Source organism: Myotis brandtii, unplaced genomic scaffold, assembly GCF_000412655.1.
Source record: "Myotis brandtii unplaced genomic scaffold, ASM41265v1 scaffold137, whole genome shotgun sequence".
In the NCBI taxonomy this organism is placed as follows: Eukaryota; Metazoa; Chordata; class Mammalia; order Chiroptera; family Vespertilionidae; genus Myotis; species Myotis brandtii.
In genome coordinates this window covers 1983572-1999229 of record NW_005354874.1, presented here as the reverse complement: position 1 = coordinate 1999229, position 15658 = coordinate 1983572, and the positions used below count along the sequence as shown (strand labels likewise).

The following is a 15658-nucleotide window of genomic DNA, read 5'->3' as shown; positions in this document are numbered from 1 at the left end:
ACAGTTGAACGGTTGGATGGTCACTTAGGTTTTTATATATATAGCTAACAAAATATAAATACACAGATATATAAATGTATAGTAGGGACCAACTCTAATAAATTAATGCCTATGATAAAAATTTGATTTATCATTAGTTTTAATATATCCTTTTTAAAATAATTTTTATTAATACAAACAATATTTAAAGGAAAATTATGTTATTTACTTGTAACTAATTAGAAGTAATTACATTTTTAAAAGTAATTACAAAGCCTTAAATAAATAAGTTGCTAAAGTCAATTTGTAGGCTCATTTCAAATGTCAGAGCAGTTAAGCATTTTTTATCAAAGTAATAGAGTTCAATCCATATGCACACTGAGATATTACACATTTACTTTTAAATAAAAAGTACTTCATAGTACCAAAGAAATCTAGAGAGGTCTCTCATACAGAAAGAAATACATGATATGTGTGTGTATATATCTTTATTTTTATATTAATCCTCACTAGAGGATATTTTTCCATTAATTTTTAGAGAGTGGAGGGAGAGAGACAGAGAGAGAGAAACATTGATGTGAGAGAGATACATCAATTGGTTACCTCCCACACGGGGATCAAGCCTGCAACTGAGGTATATGCCCTTGACCGGAATCAAACCCAGGACCCTTCAGTTTGTAGGCTGACTCTCTATCCACTGAATCAAATCGGCTAGGGCCATGGCATATTTGGAGTAACAGTATAACCCTACCTAGAAAAAAAAAGACGTTTTTATCCTATTATCATTAAAAACTAGTATTTACCCAATATAGTATTACATGAGCATAGTTAAATAGTCTTTAAATCCTACGCTGGAACTATTAGCAAATTATGAATGGTCAAAACTAAACTGAGAGTATCATATCCATTATGTCACTTTTCAGTAAAAGTAAATCTCAGATAACTTGACATCTAGATTTGGGTATATATAGAAGAAAATAAGAAAAATATATATCTATGCCTATCTCTCTTTCTAAAAGTTGGCTGTCCTTCATCTATTTAATTTGTTCCCCAAAGATATACAGGCAATTCTGGTAATGACCATTTGAGCCACTAATGGGAAAGGTCACAAGATTCCTTATTTAGTTTTTTAAGTATTGATAATTCCAAAGAGTCTGGCCACAAGTATTGTGTTAACTATAAAAAGAAAGTAGGAGAAACACAGAGTCATTCCCATAAGCTTCTTATAAATATAAAATTCACGGTGGCCCCTCTCACCAACTAAACCCTGAGAGAACCAATAATCAGAATTTTCCTGTGCCTCCAGGAAAATCAGGTAACAATATTTTCCAGTGAGATCTGCAAAATAAAAAAAGTACCATGCTCTCACTGTGCCAATCAGTGTTTCCAAGTACACCTTGGCTTAGTGTGTTTAATCACTTAATTAGAAACAGAACAGTCATCTGCATTTAGTTCTCTGCCTTACATTAAGGGAAAAAATCACTAGTATTCCACTCACCAACAGAAAGTATTGGTTAATCACATTGTCAAGGATCAGAAAAGGGAAGACCACTTATAGAAAATTATATAGTATTTTATAATAAGAATCTCAATAGACAGACACATTAGAAAACATCTTGTTCAATTACAAGTAAAGAAAGTGCTTTTACTATGTTTGACTGTTTTCATCCAAAATCTTTCTAAATACTTCCGATGACCAAAAAATAAAAAAGCACTGTGACAGAGTCCATTCCTTTCAGAAGCAACTAATAGTCTTCATTTTTTTTTTTACCCCAACAGAATCACTAATACAAGAGAATTATAAAATCTGGAAAAATCTCTAAATGTTATTTTCATATGGATGACAAAACTTCAAATATAAGTTTGATGGTAGAATCCCCTCTTTGTTAGGGTTGTCTAGATTCTGATTATATCTGAATCCAATCTCTAGGGAACAACCAGCTATCTGAAAACCATGGCTTCCCCTACAGATAGACCAAAACTAAACCTCAATATTTACAAACCTCCAACGGCACATATATCTTCTGCTGTGGCAGGCACATAGCCAAGCATATGAACTTTTATTGACCTATATTTATTATCTATATTTTAGTACATGTTTCATCAGTAATCTTCAACTTGGTTCTAAATCAAAGACTTAAGTAAACAGTAAATTGTATTGAAAACCTTGTTTTGATTACTTATATGAAAACTCAATAATGGAAAAGGATGGCTTTGACTGCTCCTAGTCTGTAACCCATCTCAGAGTAACTGACCTAAATGTATTTAAGTAAAATCCATATTTATTAGTATAATTAACTTAATGGATTAAAAAGAAAACTGGTAGAATCTGTGGTGAAATTACAGACTTAAGAAATACACAGTAAGAACTTTTCATCTTGTGGTCTCCATGCATATAAAGAGATATGGGTGTTTTTATTTCTAGTACATTATTTTAAAACAGAGGGACGGAGGCAGAATGGACTGGAAGTGGGGCAGGGGTGAGGAGAGAGGATGAAGAGAGATGATGCTCCAGCTGCAGGAGCAACCCAGGGAAAAGGGAGATAATGGCTTTGTCCAGGACAAGCTAAGTGCCCCTTGCCTCAGAGCCAGAGCTGGACAAGGGGCTGTGGCTGAGGAGAGAGGGTTGCGGTGGGCTCCCTGCACAGCACTTAATAGTAAAAACTACGATGCACAATAAAACTTATTTATGAGTTGTTAAAATAATCTTGGAAAGAAGTTAAAAAGACTGAGTGAAATAAAGGCGGAGGACAAACAAAACTATGTAGTGAATCATGAAATCTCCATTTGAAAAGTAAACAAATGTCTGACTAAACCAGTGCTCACACCTTCACATAGAATATCATTACACAAAAATTTTTAATGGTAAATGCCATTTATTGTCAAAAATCTTACAAGTTATTTAGCCTATTTAGCTTAATTCTTCCATGGAGAAACAAATTCTTTGTAGCAAAGTTCTTTTTTGAAGCAAACCAACTACCTCTATAAAGGGCTTTAAGAGGATAGAATATTAAAATAATTTTTAACAGTTGCTTTACATGTCAAGACACAATAATGCCAAAGTAAATGCATTTAGAATGGCAATATTTTAAGGTTTTCAACACTTCAAAATATTATAATAGCCTGGCCAACATGGCTCAGTGGTTGAGCATCAACATATGAACCAGGAGGTCACGGTAAGGGCACATGCCTGGGTTGCCAGTTCAATCCCAGTATGGGGCGTGCAGAAGGCAGCCGATCAATGATTCTCTCATCATTGATGTTTCTCTCTCTCTCCCTCTCCCTTCCTCTCTGAAATCCATAAAAACATATTTTAAAAAATATTATTCTATAACAGACTTAAATTTTTACATTTACACCCATTTAACTTAAGTTCTGTTGACATTTAAACTCAGATTTTGAAATCATCAAGTTTAGTTACTAAGTACTATCAATAATAATATAGAATGCTGATAAATACAAATAACACATGAATTCTCATATTTGTCTCAACTTACCTATGTAATAAATAGTTCAGTAAAATATTTATTGAAATTTAACACCGAGCTATCTGACTTTTAAAACTTAATAAAACCAACCATATATCACAAAGATTTAAAGTATTTGTTACCTACATTAAAAAACATCTGGCTTAATTTCTAAACCTGTCATTTCCATATGAAACTTTGGAAAGAAAGCAAATAAATACATGAATATACCATCAGGCAAATAATTTATCATTTGTTCAATTCACACAGCAAATATTTCCTGAATATCTATTGTGCATCAAGCACTATGCTTGCTAATTACAATCTCATAAGGAGACTGACCATGATTAGATAATCCTTAGATTAAGTACATACAAATAAATTGATATAATGCTCCAGGAAAAGGAACATGGCTCTATGAAAACATAAAAAAGAAATCTGTTCCACAGTAAGAGCGTAGGGAAGACTTCAGAGAGAATACAAGGGTTGCAAACTGAGAACTGAAAGCTGAGAAAAATTAGGAAGGTGAAGCTGGGGTGTTTTGCTCTGAGTCTTCTTCTGCTTCTACAGATTATTTTACTTTTAAATTATAGTGTTCAAACTGAGTATGACAATATAAAAAGGAATTAATATCAAATGATTAAATAGGAAACATTCCTTTCCAATTTTTTTTATCCCTACTGAGTTCTATCCTGTTTTAAATACCATTTTTCTGTTTAGTCATTTTAAATTTCAAAGAACCAACTCAACCTGAAAACTGGTAAGAAAGAAGAAATCTAGCATTTATTCTTCCTTTTTTGTATAAACTGTGATGCATGAAAACAAAAAACTTGATTCAAAAAAATTTCTTTATATAAGTTCAACTAATAAATGAAAAATGAATGATAATATTAAAATAACATTATTTTATAACCCCTAAAAATAATGATCATTAATGGCTACTAAAGCAATTTAGGTGAAAAGTTGATAGGGAGCTTTACAATGGATGAATTAGCCTGATAATACTTCAACTAGTGACCAGTTTTATCACCACAGGGAGAGAAAACCAGACATTATGTGCCTTCTAATATTACAGGAAAGAAAGTACAACAACCTATAAAGTATTATTTCAAATAATTAAACTCAAGTCTGATAAGCCTCTGTATTTACCAGCTCATAAGAAACACAGGGGAAAGAGGAACATGTTAAATGACAACACAAAGATGCAGTCAGCAAAATGCAAAATGTAAAAAATCCTATAAGACAAAGAACCTACTTTATTCATTAAATAAATTACAAAGCAGGGAAGGACAGAGAAAAAAGAAATTGTAGACTAAAAGAGACTTAGGAAATATATAAATTAAGAGAATATGTGGACCTTGTTTAGATCTTGACTCAAGCAAACCAACTATACAAAGAAAGCAAAACCCTTTATGATACAGGAAAATATGAATACTAATTAGATATTTTATTATATTAAAGAATTATTAATTTTTAGATGTTATTATAGTATTGTGGTTATATTAAAACAATAAAAATGCGTCCCTATCTTTTAGAAATATATACATATGCATACATAGATATATTTATAGATAAAAGTGATATGATGTACAGGATTGTTTCAAAATAGTCTGGAGAAAGGTACAGAGAGCTTTGGTATAGCTGAAATAAAATTAGCCACATATTAACTGTTGAAACTGAGTAATGGGTGCATAAAGCTTCATTATACTCTCTATTTTTGTATGTTTTTAAATGCTCATTTTAAAGTTTGAAAAAAAAAGAACTGCCCTTTGTAGACTGTTAACCTTTGAGATATTCTTATATAACATACTGATTGAGCCTACCTATGCATGAAGCACTATTCCAGATGCTAGAGACAATAGGAGAGATGAGCATTTTTAAATTCCCTACAACAAAGCAACTGAGAAGTAAAAGAGAATTATTACATAATTGCTAATACAGAGGAAGAAGTAATTAGAAGCATATAATTCAAGAGATTTACTAATAGTATTGATAAATATGAACATGAATAATAAACAAACGGATTTCTGTTTTGGTTTTGGTAATCATCTCCCATTACTTACCACTTCTGATCCATAGCTTTCCAAGACTACCAAAGTAGTATGTCAATGTGAAAATACATTGCGGTAAAGATAGGTTTACAGTTGTCAATAGGCGAAACACGGTTTATTCTTGTATTATTATTTATTAACACATTGCGGACAGATCATGAGAATTCTCGCTTCATATTACACAGTGTTTTACAAAGTATCATACGTTAAAAAGATATTAGCTTGTAAGAACATGTAATAAGTAACTTCAAAATGCAATGGGCATTTAATTTTACAGCTTGCCTTTAACATTTATGTAAAACCATTTTTGTACTCTTTCAATAGAAACTTACCTGCCACTGAGTAAAGCTAGCAATAAAACTACTAGTCTGCAATGTGTTAATTACTAGAGGCCCGGTGCATGATATTCATGCACTGGGGGGGTCCCTCAGCCCAGCCTGCGCCCTCTGGCAGTCCAGGACCCCTTGGGAGATGTCCGCCAGCAGACATCCCTCTCACAGTCCAGGGCTCTTGCAGTCTGGGACACCTCGCTCTTTACCAGCCTCCTGCAGCAGAGGCACTTGCCAGCCATGAGCCCGGCTTCTGGCTGAGCGGCACTCCCCCTGTGGGAGCGCTCTGACCACCAGGAGGCAGCTCCTACGTTAAGCGTCTGACCCCTGGTGGTCAGTGCACGTCATAGCAACCAGTCATTCCATCATTCAGTCCATTTGCATATTAGGGTTTTATTATATAGGATTATTTTCCATACTTTTGCCCCACCCTGTATTATCTACTTGCTTCCTTCTTTCTACACAAACATTGATTTTATATTGTTTGGCAATTTTTGGTTTCCTTTTATTAGGACAGATTAAAATCAAAATATGAGTAACATATTCAGTCTCTCCACTCCTTTTTAAACCTTCTACTATAATATAACAATAAACATTTAATTAAATAAAAGAAAACTGAACAAAGTAAAAAAATTTTTTAAAACAATAGCTTAAGAAGTTTCCATGTAATTATGGATATCAAGACCAAATGAACTTCTACAAAGACAGAGATAATAATAAACTACTAAATTTAAAAGAAACTATGTGACAAAGAATTATAAATTATCTTCTTTTAAAACTTAGTTTGAAATCTCATATTTAAAAAATAAAAAATAAAGCTACAAATATCAATATCTACACATATACATTTATAAGCAGTTAGTTCATAAGCTTAAACGTTTCAAAATAGAATATAAAAATATAACTATATTTATAATTGCCCTTTGATTTTTGGAATTTATATTTTTCAAAGATCTTTCAAACTGTAAAAATACTAAAATTCTTTTGACCAATATTTTAGTTATCTAAGACTAGATACATAACACTAGGAGAAAGTACTTAGAAAACATATATATTATATAAAGAAATTAACAGATATTACATGTAGAATGAGCCATTCTCTTTCATGAAAAAAGAAGGGGCCAGTCACCAAGTTCTACATCACAACAGAGAGGAACAAGTAACATTTAATGAAGGGAATAAAGCACTGTTTAATAGAAATACAATTTTGATCATATCACCTAGTTCCCCATGAAGGCCTGTCATTTTCAAAAAGCATGAAGGAAAAAACTGAAATACATAGAGCAATTGTAAATCACTTATAACACTCATATTGGGAAATAGGATTAAATAAATACACCGGATCTTGTTAGGGAATAACAATGTCAGATGTTACTCAATGTATCTTATCTGATTTGGGGGACACATTTTGGTGTGTAGTGTCTCTAAAAACATCCAACACTGAGTTCTTAATAACCCAGTTCAATCCTACACTGTTACATGCTGAATGTTCAAGTAGAAGCAGCCAACATAAAGGCCAAGCCTCTATGCAGAGGTGAGCTAACCCAACCTTGGGCAATGCAGCCTGGGTTTCATTACTGCTTTGTCAATTGTTGTGGCAGCAACAGGAATCTACCTCTATCTCAGGAGTCAAAAACATTTTTAAAAGAACATCATGTATTGCATCCTTAGAAAACTGACCAGCTAAAACTGTGACCAAGAAAGAAAACCAGATGAATGAAGCACGGGGAAAAGAGAGGTTTATTAGCATAAAAAGTAAAGCTGAAGTATTCAATACCAGCTTCATATAAACAAAAGAAATAATTGAGACGCAAACATTAAGAGGCACATAGCCCTAGGTCAGAGAAGGCCCAGAATTCTGTCCTTTTGATATCTAGCTCTGTATTCTTTTCATTACACAGCACTACCTACTCTTTCAATGATGTCTTGATTAGACTATTATTAAAATAACTTGCATTTACTTAAGACACTGTGCAAGGAGGTCAGATCTGTACATCCCAGTCAGCTAATGACCCCCACTAGAACTAGGGGTAAACACACTACCCACTTGCCAAGGGCACACTTTTCCAGGCAGAGAAAGGTCTAAAAGAACCCACATGATTTGCCTTCCTAGAAAAACAAAATTCTGTCTAAAGCCCCAAACTCTCAGGTCAATGTGTTTTCTTCACAGGTTCTAAATCTTAATTTGGCTGCTACTTCCCACAGATTTTGTCCATAAGAACTCCATGCTAGTCTTCTTATTTTGGGCCATAATATCCTGTATAGTTCCATCAAAGACCACAATCTGTGAAATCAGCATGCTCCAATATCCTTTTTAAAAGTTACCTTTGTTTCTCAACTGTTACATATCCTAAAAAGCACCCTATTTCTTTTAAACTTGACATCCAGACCATAAACACCAATAAATGTTAATTCAGAGATAAACATATTAAACATACATTAAATTTACTATGTTGCTTTTAGAATTTTCTTCCATGAACCTTTGTAATAGTAAAAATTTCATTTATATTCTAATACATATATTTTCCCCTCAAACAATCTAGACTCCAAATCATAACAAGTTTGATAAAGAATAAATTTGTCATATAATACTTTATATGTAGATATAATACCAGACCCCAAAAAATGTATAAACACACTTTGAATAATTATAAAGGCAATGTTTATAAAAATGCATTTCATTTTCAAAATTGAGCTATCAGCTATTAAAGTGTATATACATTTCTTAGGGACACCCTGTATACTCTTCTATAAAATTATGTGAAATGTTATTTGGTTTTTCTCTATTCTTTTTGATACACTGTCTTTGAAACATATCCAATCCTTAAAATAAAACTGAAGAAATCCAATATAAGTAAACCTAATCAAAACAAACTCAAAGGGTCACACCATAATCTCTAATATCATTTGCTCCAAAAACTACTGCAATGTAATTTTTTAAAAGTACCCATAAAAGAGTACCATAATATAATCAGGGTGTATTTTAGAATGGTTAGGGTTAAGGTTAGGGTTAGAATTTTAAAAAATTTTAAAAATAATAATTTTCTAAATTTAAATAATATATAATAGATTGCTAAAAATAATTAAATGACAACTGGCAATGATTTAAAATAGCAAAACTGTCATCTCTTTATTGAATGCCTGTTATTCATTTTTGCCAAAAATTGTCCTGCAGAAGTCATTAAAAAAAAAATGGCAACAGTATCTACCTGAAAAATATTCTGAGAAACTTACCATCATTTTGGCTCTTGCCCTTCACTTCCTCCTTCCACGATAGAATAGTGTTCAGGGGAACGTAGTCCCTTAGGTATTCTTTGCGTCTTTCCTCTAGGGTCATCTTCAGTAAGCGTTCTTGCAAAATAAAAGCAGAACTTTCATTTGTATTTAACTTTTAAGATCAGGAATTATTTTATAACTTAATATTAACCATGCTAAACTACCAAAAGAATCAATGTGGGCTTAAGAAACACCAGAATGCAAATCTAATGATGCTACTTTGAAGTGTAAAAAGATGTCGAATTAACACTATATTATCAGAAAGAAAAAATAAGGAAACTCTTGCAATCAACATCTATTGACAGTCTACTGTGTGCCAAGTGATATGTTTACACATTGCAAATACAAAGGAGATCCTTGACCTTGAGAAGTTCACAAGACAAAAAGAGGAAATGGATGAGACAAAATAACAGCTACATAAATAAAACACTAATCCTAAAACAGGTATGTATAAATGCTAAGAGCACAAGAAAGGCAGTCACCAAGATATTTTAATTTGAAGATGCCATCAACAATAAAAGTGCACTTTTAATTTAATAACACCTGTCTAGAAGTGATGTAAACAATACTTTAAATATATATTGATTACAAGATTAAAATACCTTTAAATGCATCTTAGAATTGATAATAATGGTGTCATTTATAAAGAATTCACCATGTGCCAGGTACTTCACATATATAATTTTATTGAAATAATCTCAACAACTCAACAAATAGTATTAGTATCTCTATTTTCAGATAGGGAAATAAAGCACATCAAAGTTCATTAATCTGTCCTAAGCAAGAGAACTTTCCATGAAAATCCAGTCAGATAACGCCATTAGAAACTATAGCCTATACAATTTGCCACTATACTGTACTGCCTTCTCAAGAAAAGCTCCCCAAAAGAGGTGATGTGTATGCTGGTTCCTAACAGGTAGAATTTTATCATGAAGAGGTAAAAAGTAAGGATATTTCAGACTAAAGAGTAATGTAAACAAAGATAAGGAATGAGAATAGTTTAATGAAGCTGCAAGATATGCTATGAAAAGAGAAGTGGCCACTGAAGTGAAAAGTAACTTGAAACAAAAGTTAAAATAAAAATGTATACGAACTTGCTGAACAGTTAAACCTTTATCCTATAAAGTAGACCACTAATATTCAAAGTTAATTATGCATATCCCAGAAGGTACATAAAATTATCCACTAGGATACAAAGGAAAGTGTATATAATTATATTTATAGTTTTAACCTAAAGAAATAAGGAAGAATTTAAAATTACTACTAGTCAATCTGACACTGGCATCCTCACTCATTCTGTAAGTCAGCTGTCTTGTATCACATACTTTACCAAAGTTTGTATTCTCCCTCTCCAATTTTCTTTCAGCATATTACAAGGTATTAAAGTTTAAGTGATGGATTTAAGGATAGTATCCAGCATTAGATAACCTAACACAAAATAATCACTTTGAAAAATTATTCCAAAGAAATGAACTATAGAAAGTATTCATATAAACACAAGTGAACAAGAAACAGGGAGCCAATATTTTCCCCCACTCCTAGAAGTTGCTTTTCTTCAGCCACATAAGTAGACAAAATAACAACAACAACAAAAGCTGTATTTTAATCAGATGGATATATTCAAATCACAATACTACAATACTCAAGGGTCAACACTATTGAAATTCAGATACCGAAAGGGCATTCAAGTTGAAATCAAGAATCTGGAACTCAGGAGAGAGGTCTAGCTAGAGATTTTGGAAATTATAACCTAAACTTCTAGTCCTACAGGAAGTTCACAGGGAAGGTAAGGGAGGGGAGCAAAGCTTAAAAAAAAAATTAGGGAGTACACACAAAGAAGGGATAAAATGAAATGAAGTTTAGATGTCACTTGGGGCACATGGTGAATCAAGGTCCCAGTGATGTGGAAACCAGCAAAGAGTTTAAATATGGAGAAGAGAAGAGATATTACCAATTGCTACAAAAAGATCAGAAAGAATAGAAATTAATAAACCATTGGTTTTATCAACTGGATCACCCAAAGCACTGAAAAGAGAATAAAGTGATGAACAAAATGGTCTGGGTTCTAATGCCAAATCATGCAAATCTATGTGATCTTGGGTTACTTAAGCTCCTTATGTTTCAGTTTCCTTTTGAGATAGGTGGTAGGTATTTTTCTCAACTTATAAATGAGGCAACTAAAACAGAGAGGTTAAATAATTTACCTAAGATGTTACAGATAGAAAGCACTACACCTAGGTTTCAAATCCGTGCGCATGGTGTTCAAAGCTCTTGACCCTAAAGTATAATACCCCAGAGTGGTGTTGTGAGAATTAAATGAGATCCCATGTAAAGTACCTAGAAAAGTACTGAGTAGTACTCAAACAGTAACAGTAACTATTTTATATTAGTACCATCATCATTGTTATTACAGAATGACTTTAGAAAATCAGTTTTATTACAGTGTAACTGGGATCCAGGAAGCTATGAGAGACTGAGAAAAATATATGAAAATAGCAAACTCTAAGATGAAAGTTTCATGGGAGAATTGCATGGATTGGCCTTCTCCTTTGCCAGTGGGAGTGGGGTTCTTGGGGTACCATTGGAATAAGAATTTCCAGAGGCCCCCAAGGTAGGATGAGCTATAGTAGAAAGTTCTATTTGCATGGAATTATATCCTTCGGCGTGCAAAGTCCCATTTCTCTTAAACCAGTCTTGGAAGAGGTACAACTGGGAATTCAGTAGAGCTAAAAGCAAAGCCAGTGTCCAGCGTTTCCATTCCATGGTGGAGTTTGGTCCAGTGTAGTATCAGACTAATTGTAGTCCATCAGTCCATTGTGTGTGGGGTCCACATGGCCGTGAGCCATGTAGGTGATGCAGTGGAGTGCACCCCCTGTGACTAGAGCGCCAGTAGCCAAGTGCGCAAGAGAGAGAGCTCCTTTGTTCAGAAGCAGTTGTTCATGTTATATGACATATGTATCAAATTTTCCCGAGTTTGCAATGGCCACACTTATTCTGGCCAATGACCTGTTCACACATGTGACTGAGTACCTTCCCTATGTCACCCAGACCTTACTAGGTATGCATCAAGTTTTCCTTTGTCCAGTCCCTTTCCTCAGGATCTGCGTGGAACAGAACTTCAGCTACCTGGCATAAATGGCATGCCTATATTATCTGGCCTTCCCTTTGTTCCTTTCCTGTTAATAACCAGATTATTTACAATGATATCAAAAGGAAGGCTACGTTAGGGTAGAAGAGACTTGAGCATTCATATAGGTTGAGGAGAGGAACCTGAAGACACTCAGAAACTAAACATACCCAAAAGGGAATAAATGATAGCACAAGATCTCAAAGAATTCAAGAGATGTGACAGCACAGAGGGGTTAATCTTAGAAACAAAGAAGAAAAGTGCTTTCTTTTAGAAACAAAGCTGAAAAGACAAAGAACCTGTGAAGAAAGAGACAAATAATACTATGCAGTTGTTCATGTTATATGACATGTATTTTCTCCATGAATTAAAAGGCAACTTCTGGCAGTTCTATGGAGCACACCCAGGCCTTTCCCCAATCCCATCTTTCTCCAGGACTTGCAACGTACTCCCTCATGCTCTCTCATTCACTCATTCATTCATTCTCTCTCCCTCTCCCTTTCCACCCAAACCTCTCCTCTCTTTCTTCTCTAAAGACCCAGTGTGTCTGCTCCCCCAGCCCCCACCCGCGCCCCATCTCCATCTCCTAAGTTCCAAGGGCCCTTGCTGAAACTTGTTTCCTGAGCCCATTTCTTCTAAAGCTCACTTCTACCTCTATGGCCTCCTAAATAAACTTTCTCTTATTAAAACAAACAAACAAACAAAAAAAGGCAATATCATCTGTTTAGTAGGAGGATGGGGTCTTGATGGAATAGGAATCTTGAAGGGGATAGTAAATTTAAATAATCACACAGCAGGAAAAGGGATGAGTAGAACTTATTAAAGCACTACTAAAAAAGCTCAGATCACTAATATGGAAATATTGCAATATCACTAATCAGGTTGAAATATATGAAGCAATTGTAGTTTTAATGAGTGTCAGAAGGTACATATGGGAAAGCAACCTAGTCTTTGTCACTGCATTTATTTAAAAGTTTAAGTGTGGACACTTAGGACAAAACAAGATCTATAATAAGACAATAAGATAAAAATGAGATAGTTTCAGTACTTGAAATTGTAATACACATTAAGTAGTTTTGAATTAGGGTTCAAAATACTAGATCAACAACATCTAGTTAACATATGTGGAGAACTCCTTAGCTATTCATTTAAACAATGAGACATACTGAAAGCTACATACATATACTAAATAGTTTCTTTGGTATTACACAAAACTTTTCCTTGAAGAATGCTTCACTTTTGCAATAAATCCTTTCTTTGTTTATCAAACATATAAGCAGGCAGACCTACTTATTAGATGGTATACTGAGTTAAAATGTTTATACAATGCCTTGATATTTCAATGAGGTGGGTAAGCTTTTAGATTTAAATAACAGCTCCAAAAATATGACACCATCCTCTCCAGTGCAATAAATGGAAAAAGGTCATCAGCTTCTTTAATACTAACTACTGTACTGAAATCTTTAGCTCCTTCTTGATGGTACAATATCTATTTTAAAAATATTAACTATTCAAAAATAGACGTCCTAATAAGACAGAGACATATATTAAAGTCTTCAAGTCTCAATAAGTTTTCCCTTTAACATTAAACTTCAGGCAAAAATAGGATAGTTTGTACAAGAGAAATTATTTTGTTAAATGCCTTTCTTAATTGTGCATGTGCTTCTTTATTTAGAAAATATTAATTTGGTTATATTTTCTCTTATAATTAGTAGCAAACTAAGAATTAAGACATTGAAGATTCTAAAAAGCCTGCTTATTACAGTTCAACTGTGTAGATGTTAAATGAAGGAAGCATTATAATATTACTCAGGAACATTGTCTATTATGACAGAAAAAAATAGTTCTTAAGTAATCACTATAATTTCATTAATGATTCATGTATTAAAATCAATCTCCATATCTTTCATTATTTTGCCTTCGTTATTATCAATCATACAAAGCTAACATTTCAAGACCATCAATAAAAATGGGTATAAATGATTTTTCAATGCTTACAAAGTAAATCCTGGTTGAAAGTGAAGTAATTGCTACTGCAAAAACAAAACAATTATTTCACACTACTTTATATGTCAGGCTATTATTTTCAACAGCATTTGTTTTGTGACAACACAATTTTTAGTTCTATATGTGATCATAATCATTAAAACATAATTAAATGACACACAACCTACTCTTTCAATACCTTAAAAACCATTTTCACCAGTTGTTCAGTTGTTATGTTAAATCTTCCCAGTAGTTAATTGGAAAAAAAATTCCCTTTTCAACCCTTTCCTTGTACATTGTTTGAAGTTGCCCCTATAGAGGGGATCCTTTTCCCACACTCATTTCTTTTCCACTATTTGCCTAGATGTTTACAGAGGCCAGGACTTGCAATAAAAATCTACAAGTTTTAGAGAGCTATTATCAAGGAAATCAACTTTCAACCTAGTCACTCCATATCCTTCTTCTATAAAGAAGATGGGATACTTAGGAGAGATGTGCACTCCTCACTCGACCTCACGCCATGCCCAGGTTTAGTATATTTCAGCAGATAACAATGTAAGTACTTTTTGCTCCATTTCTGTAAAAAAGCTAAAGAATAAAAAGGAGTGAAAAGAAGAAAGAAAAAAACTCCAGAGTTCCAAGTTTTACCTTAGAACAGTGGTTCTCAACCTTCCTAATGCGTGACCCTTTAATACAGTTCCTCATGTTGTGGTGACCCTCAACCATAAAATTATTTTCGTTGCTACTTCATAACTGTAATTGTGCTACTGTCATGAATCGTAATGTAAATATCTAATATGCAGGATGTATTTTCATTGTTACAAATTGAACATAATTAAAGCATAGTGATTAATCACAAAAACAATATGTAATTATATATGTGTTTTCCGATGGTCTTAGGCGACCCTGGTGAAAGGGTCCTTCGACCCCCAAAGGGGTCTCGACCCACAGGTTGAGAACCGCTGCCTTAGAATATTATCTAACTATCATGCAGAAGAGAAGAGAAGAGAAGAGAAGAGAAGAGAAGAGAAGAAGAGAAGAGGAGAGGGTTGGCTGGTTGGCTGGCAGGCACACTTCTGTGTCTTACAGAAATCAGTGCCACTTTCAGTGACGTGGATAAGCTTGGATATGCTCAGAAGCCGGGTGGGTTCATTCACGGAGAGTGACACCCTCTCACCACCTTACTCTGAGCCACTTCACACTATGAATGGGGGTGGGATGTTGAGAAGCACCCCGCGCAGAGAAAAGCCCACTGAGATGTCCCTGACGGCACTCCTCCTCACGGGCAAGACGCTCGTGGAGGTTTCCCCCAAGAAGAGTTCCAGGTTTCAAGGCACCCTGCGGCGCGGAAGTGGGGGACCCAGAGAAGGGACCTGCGCCCGGAGGTGGGGACCCCCTGCCAGCCGGTGGGCAGGGGCGAAGAGTGCCTGCAGGAGGGCGAGC

General features: G+C 34.1%; 1 protein-coding gene across 3 annotated transcripts in view; it reads right to left on the bottom strand.

The window, feature by feature from the left end:
• The window catches only part of MACROD2 (MACRO domain containing 2), a 1947520-nt gene that overhangs the window by 1931437 nt on the left and 425 nt on the right, over window positions 1–15658 (bottom strand). For all 3 annotated transcript variants that reach the window (XM_014535040.1, XM_014535041.1, XM_014535042.1), the window contains exon 2: window positions 9061–9177. In XM_014535040.1, coding sequence (XP_014390526.1) covers window positions 9061–9177 — 117 coding nt within the window. The remainder of the gene's footprint in view (window positions 1–9060; window positions 9178–15658) is intronic.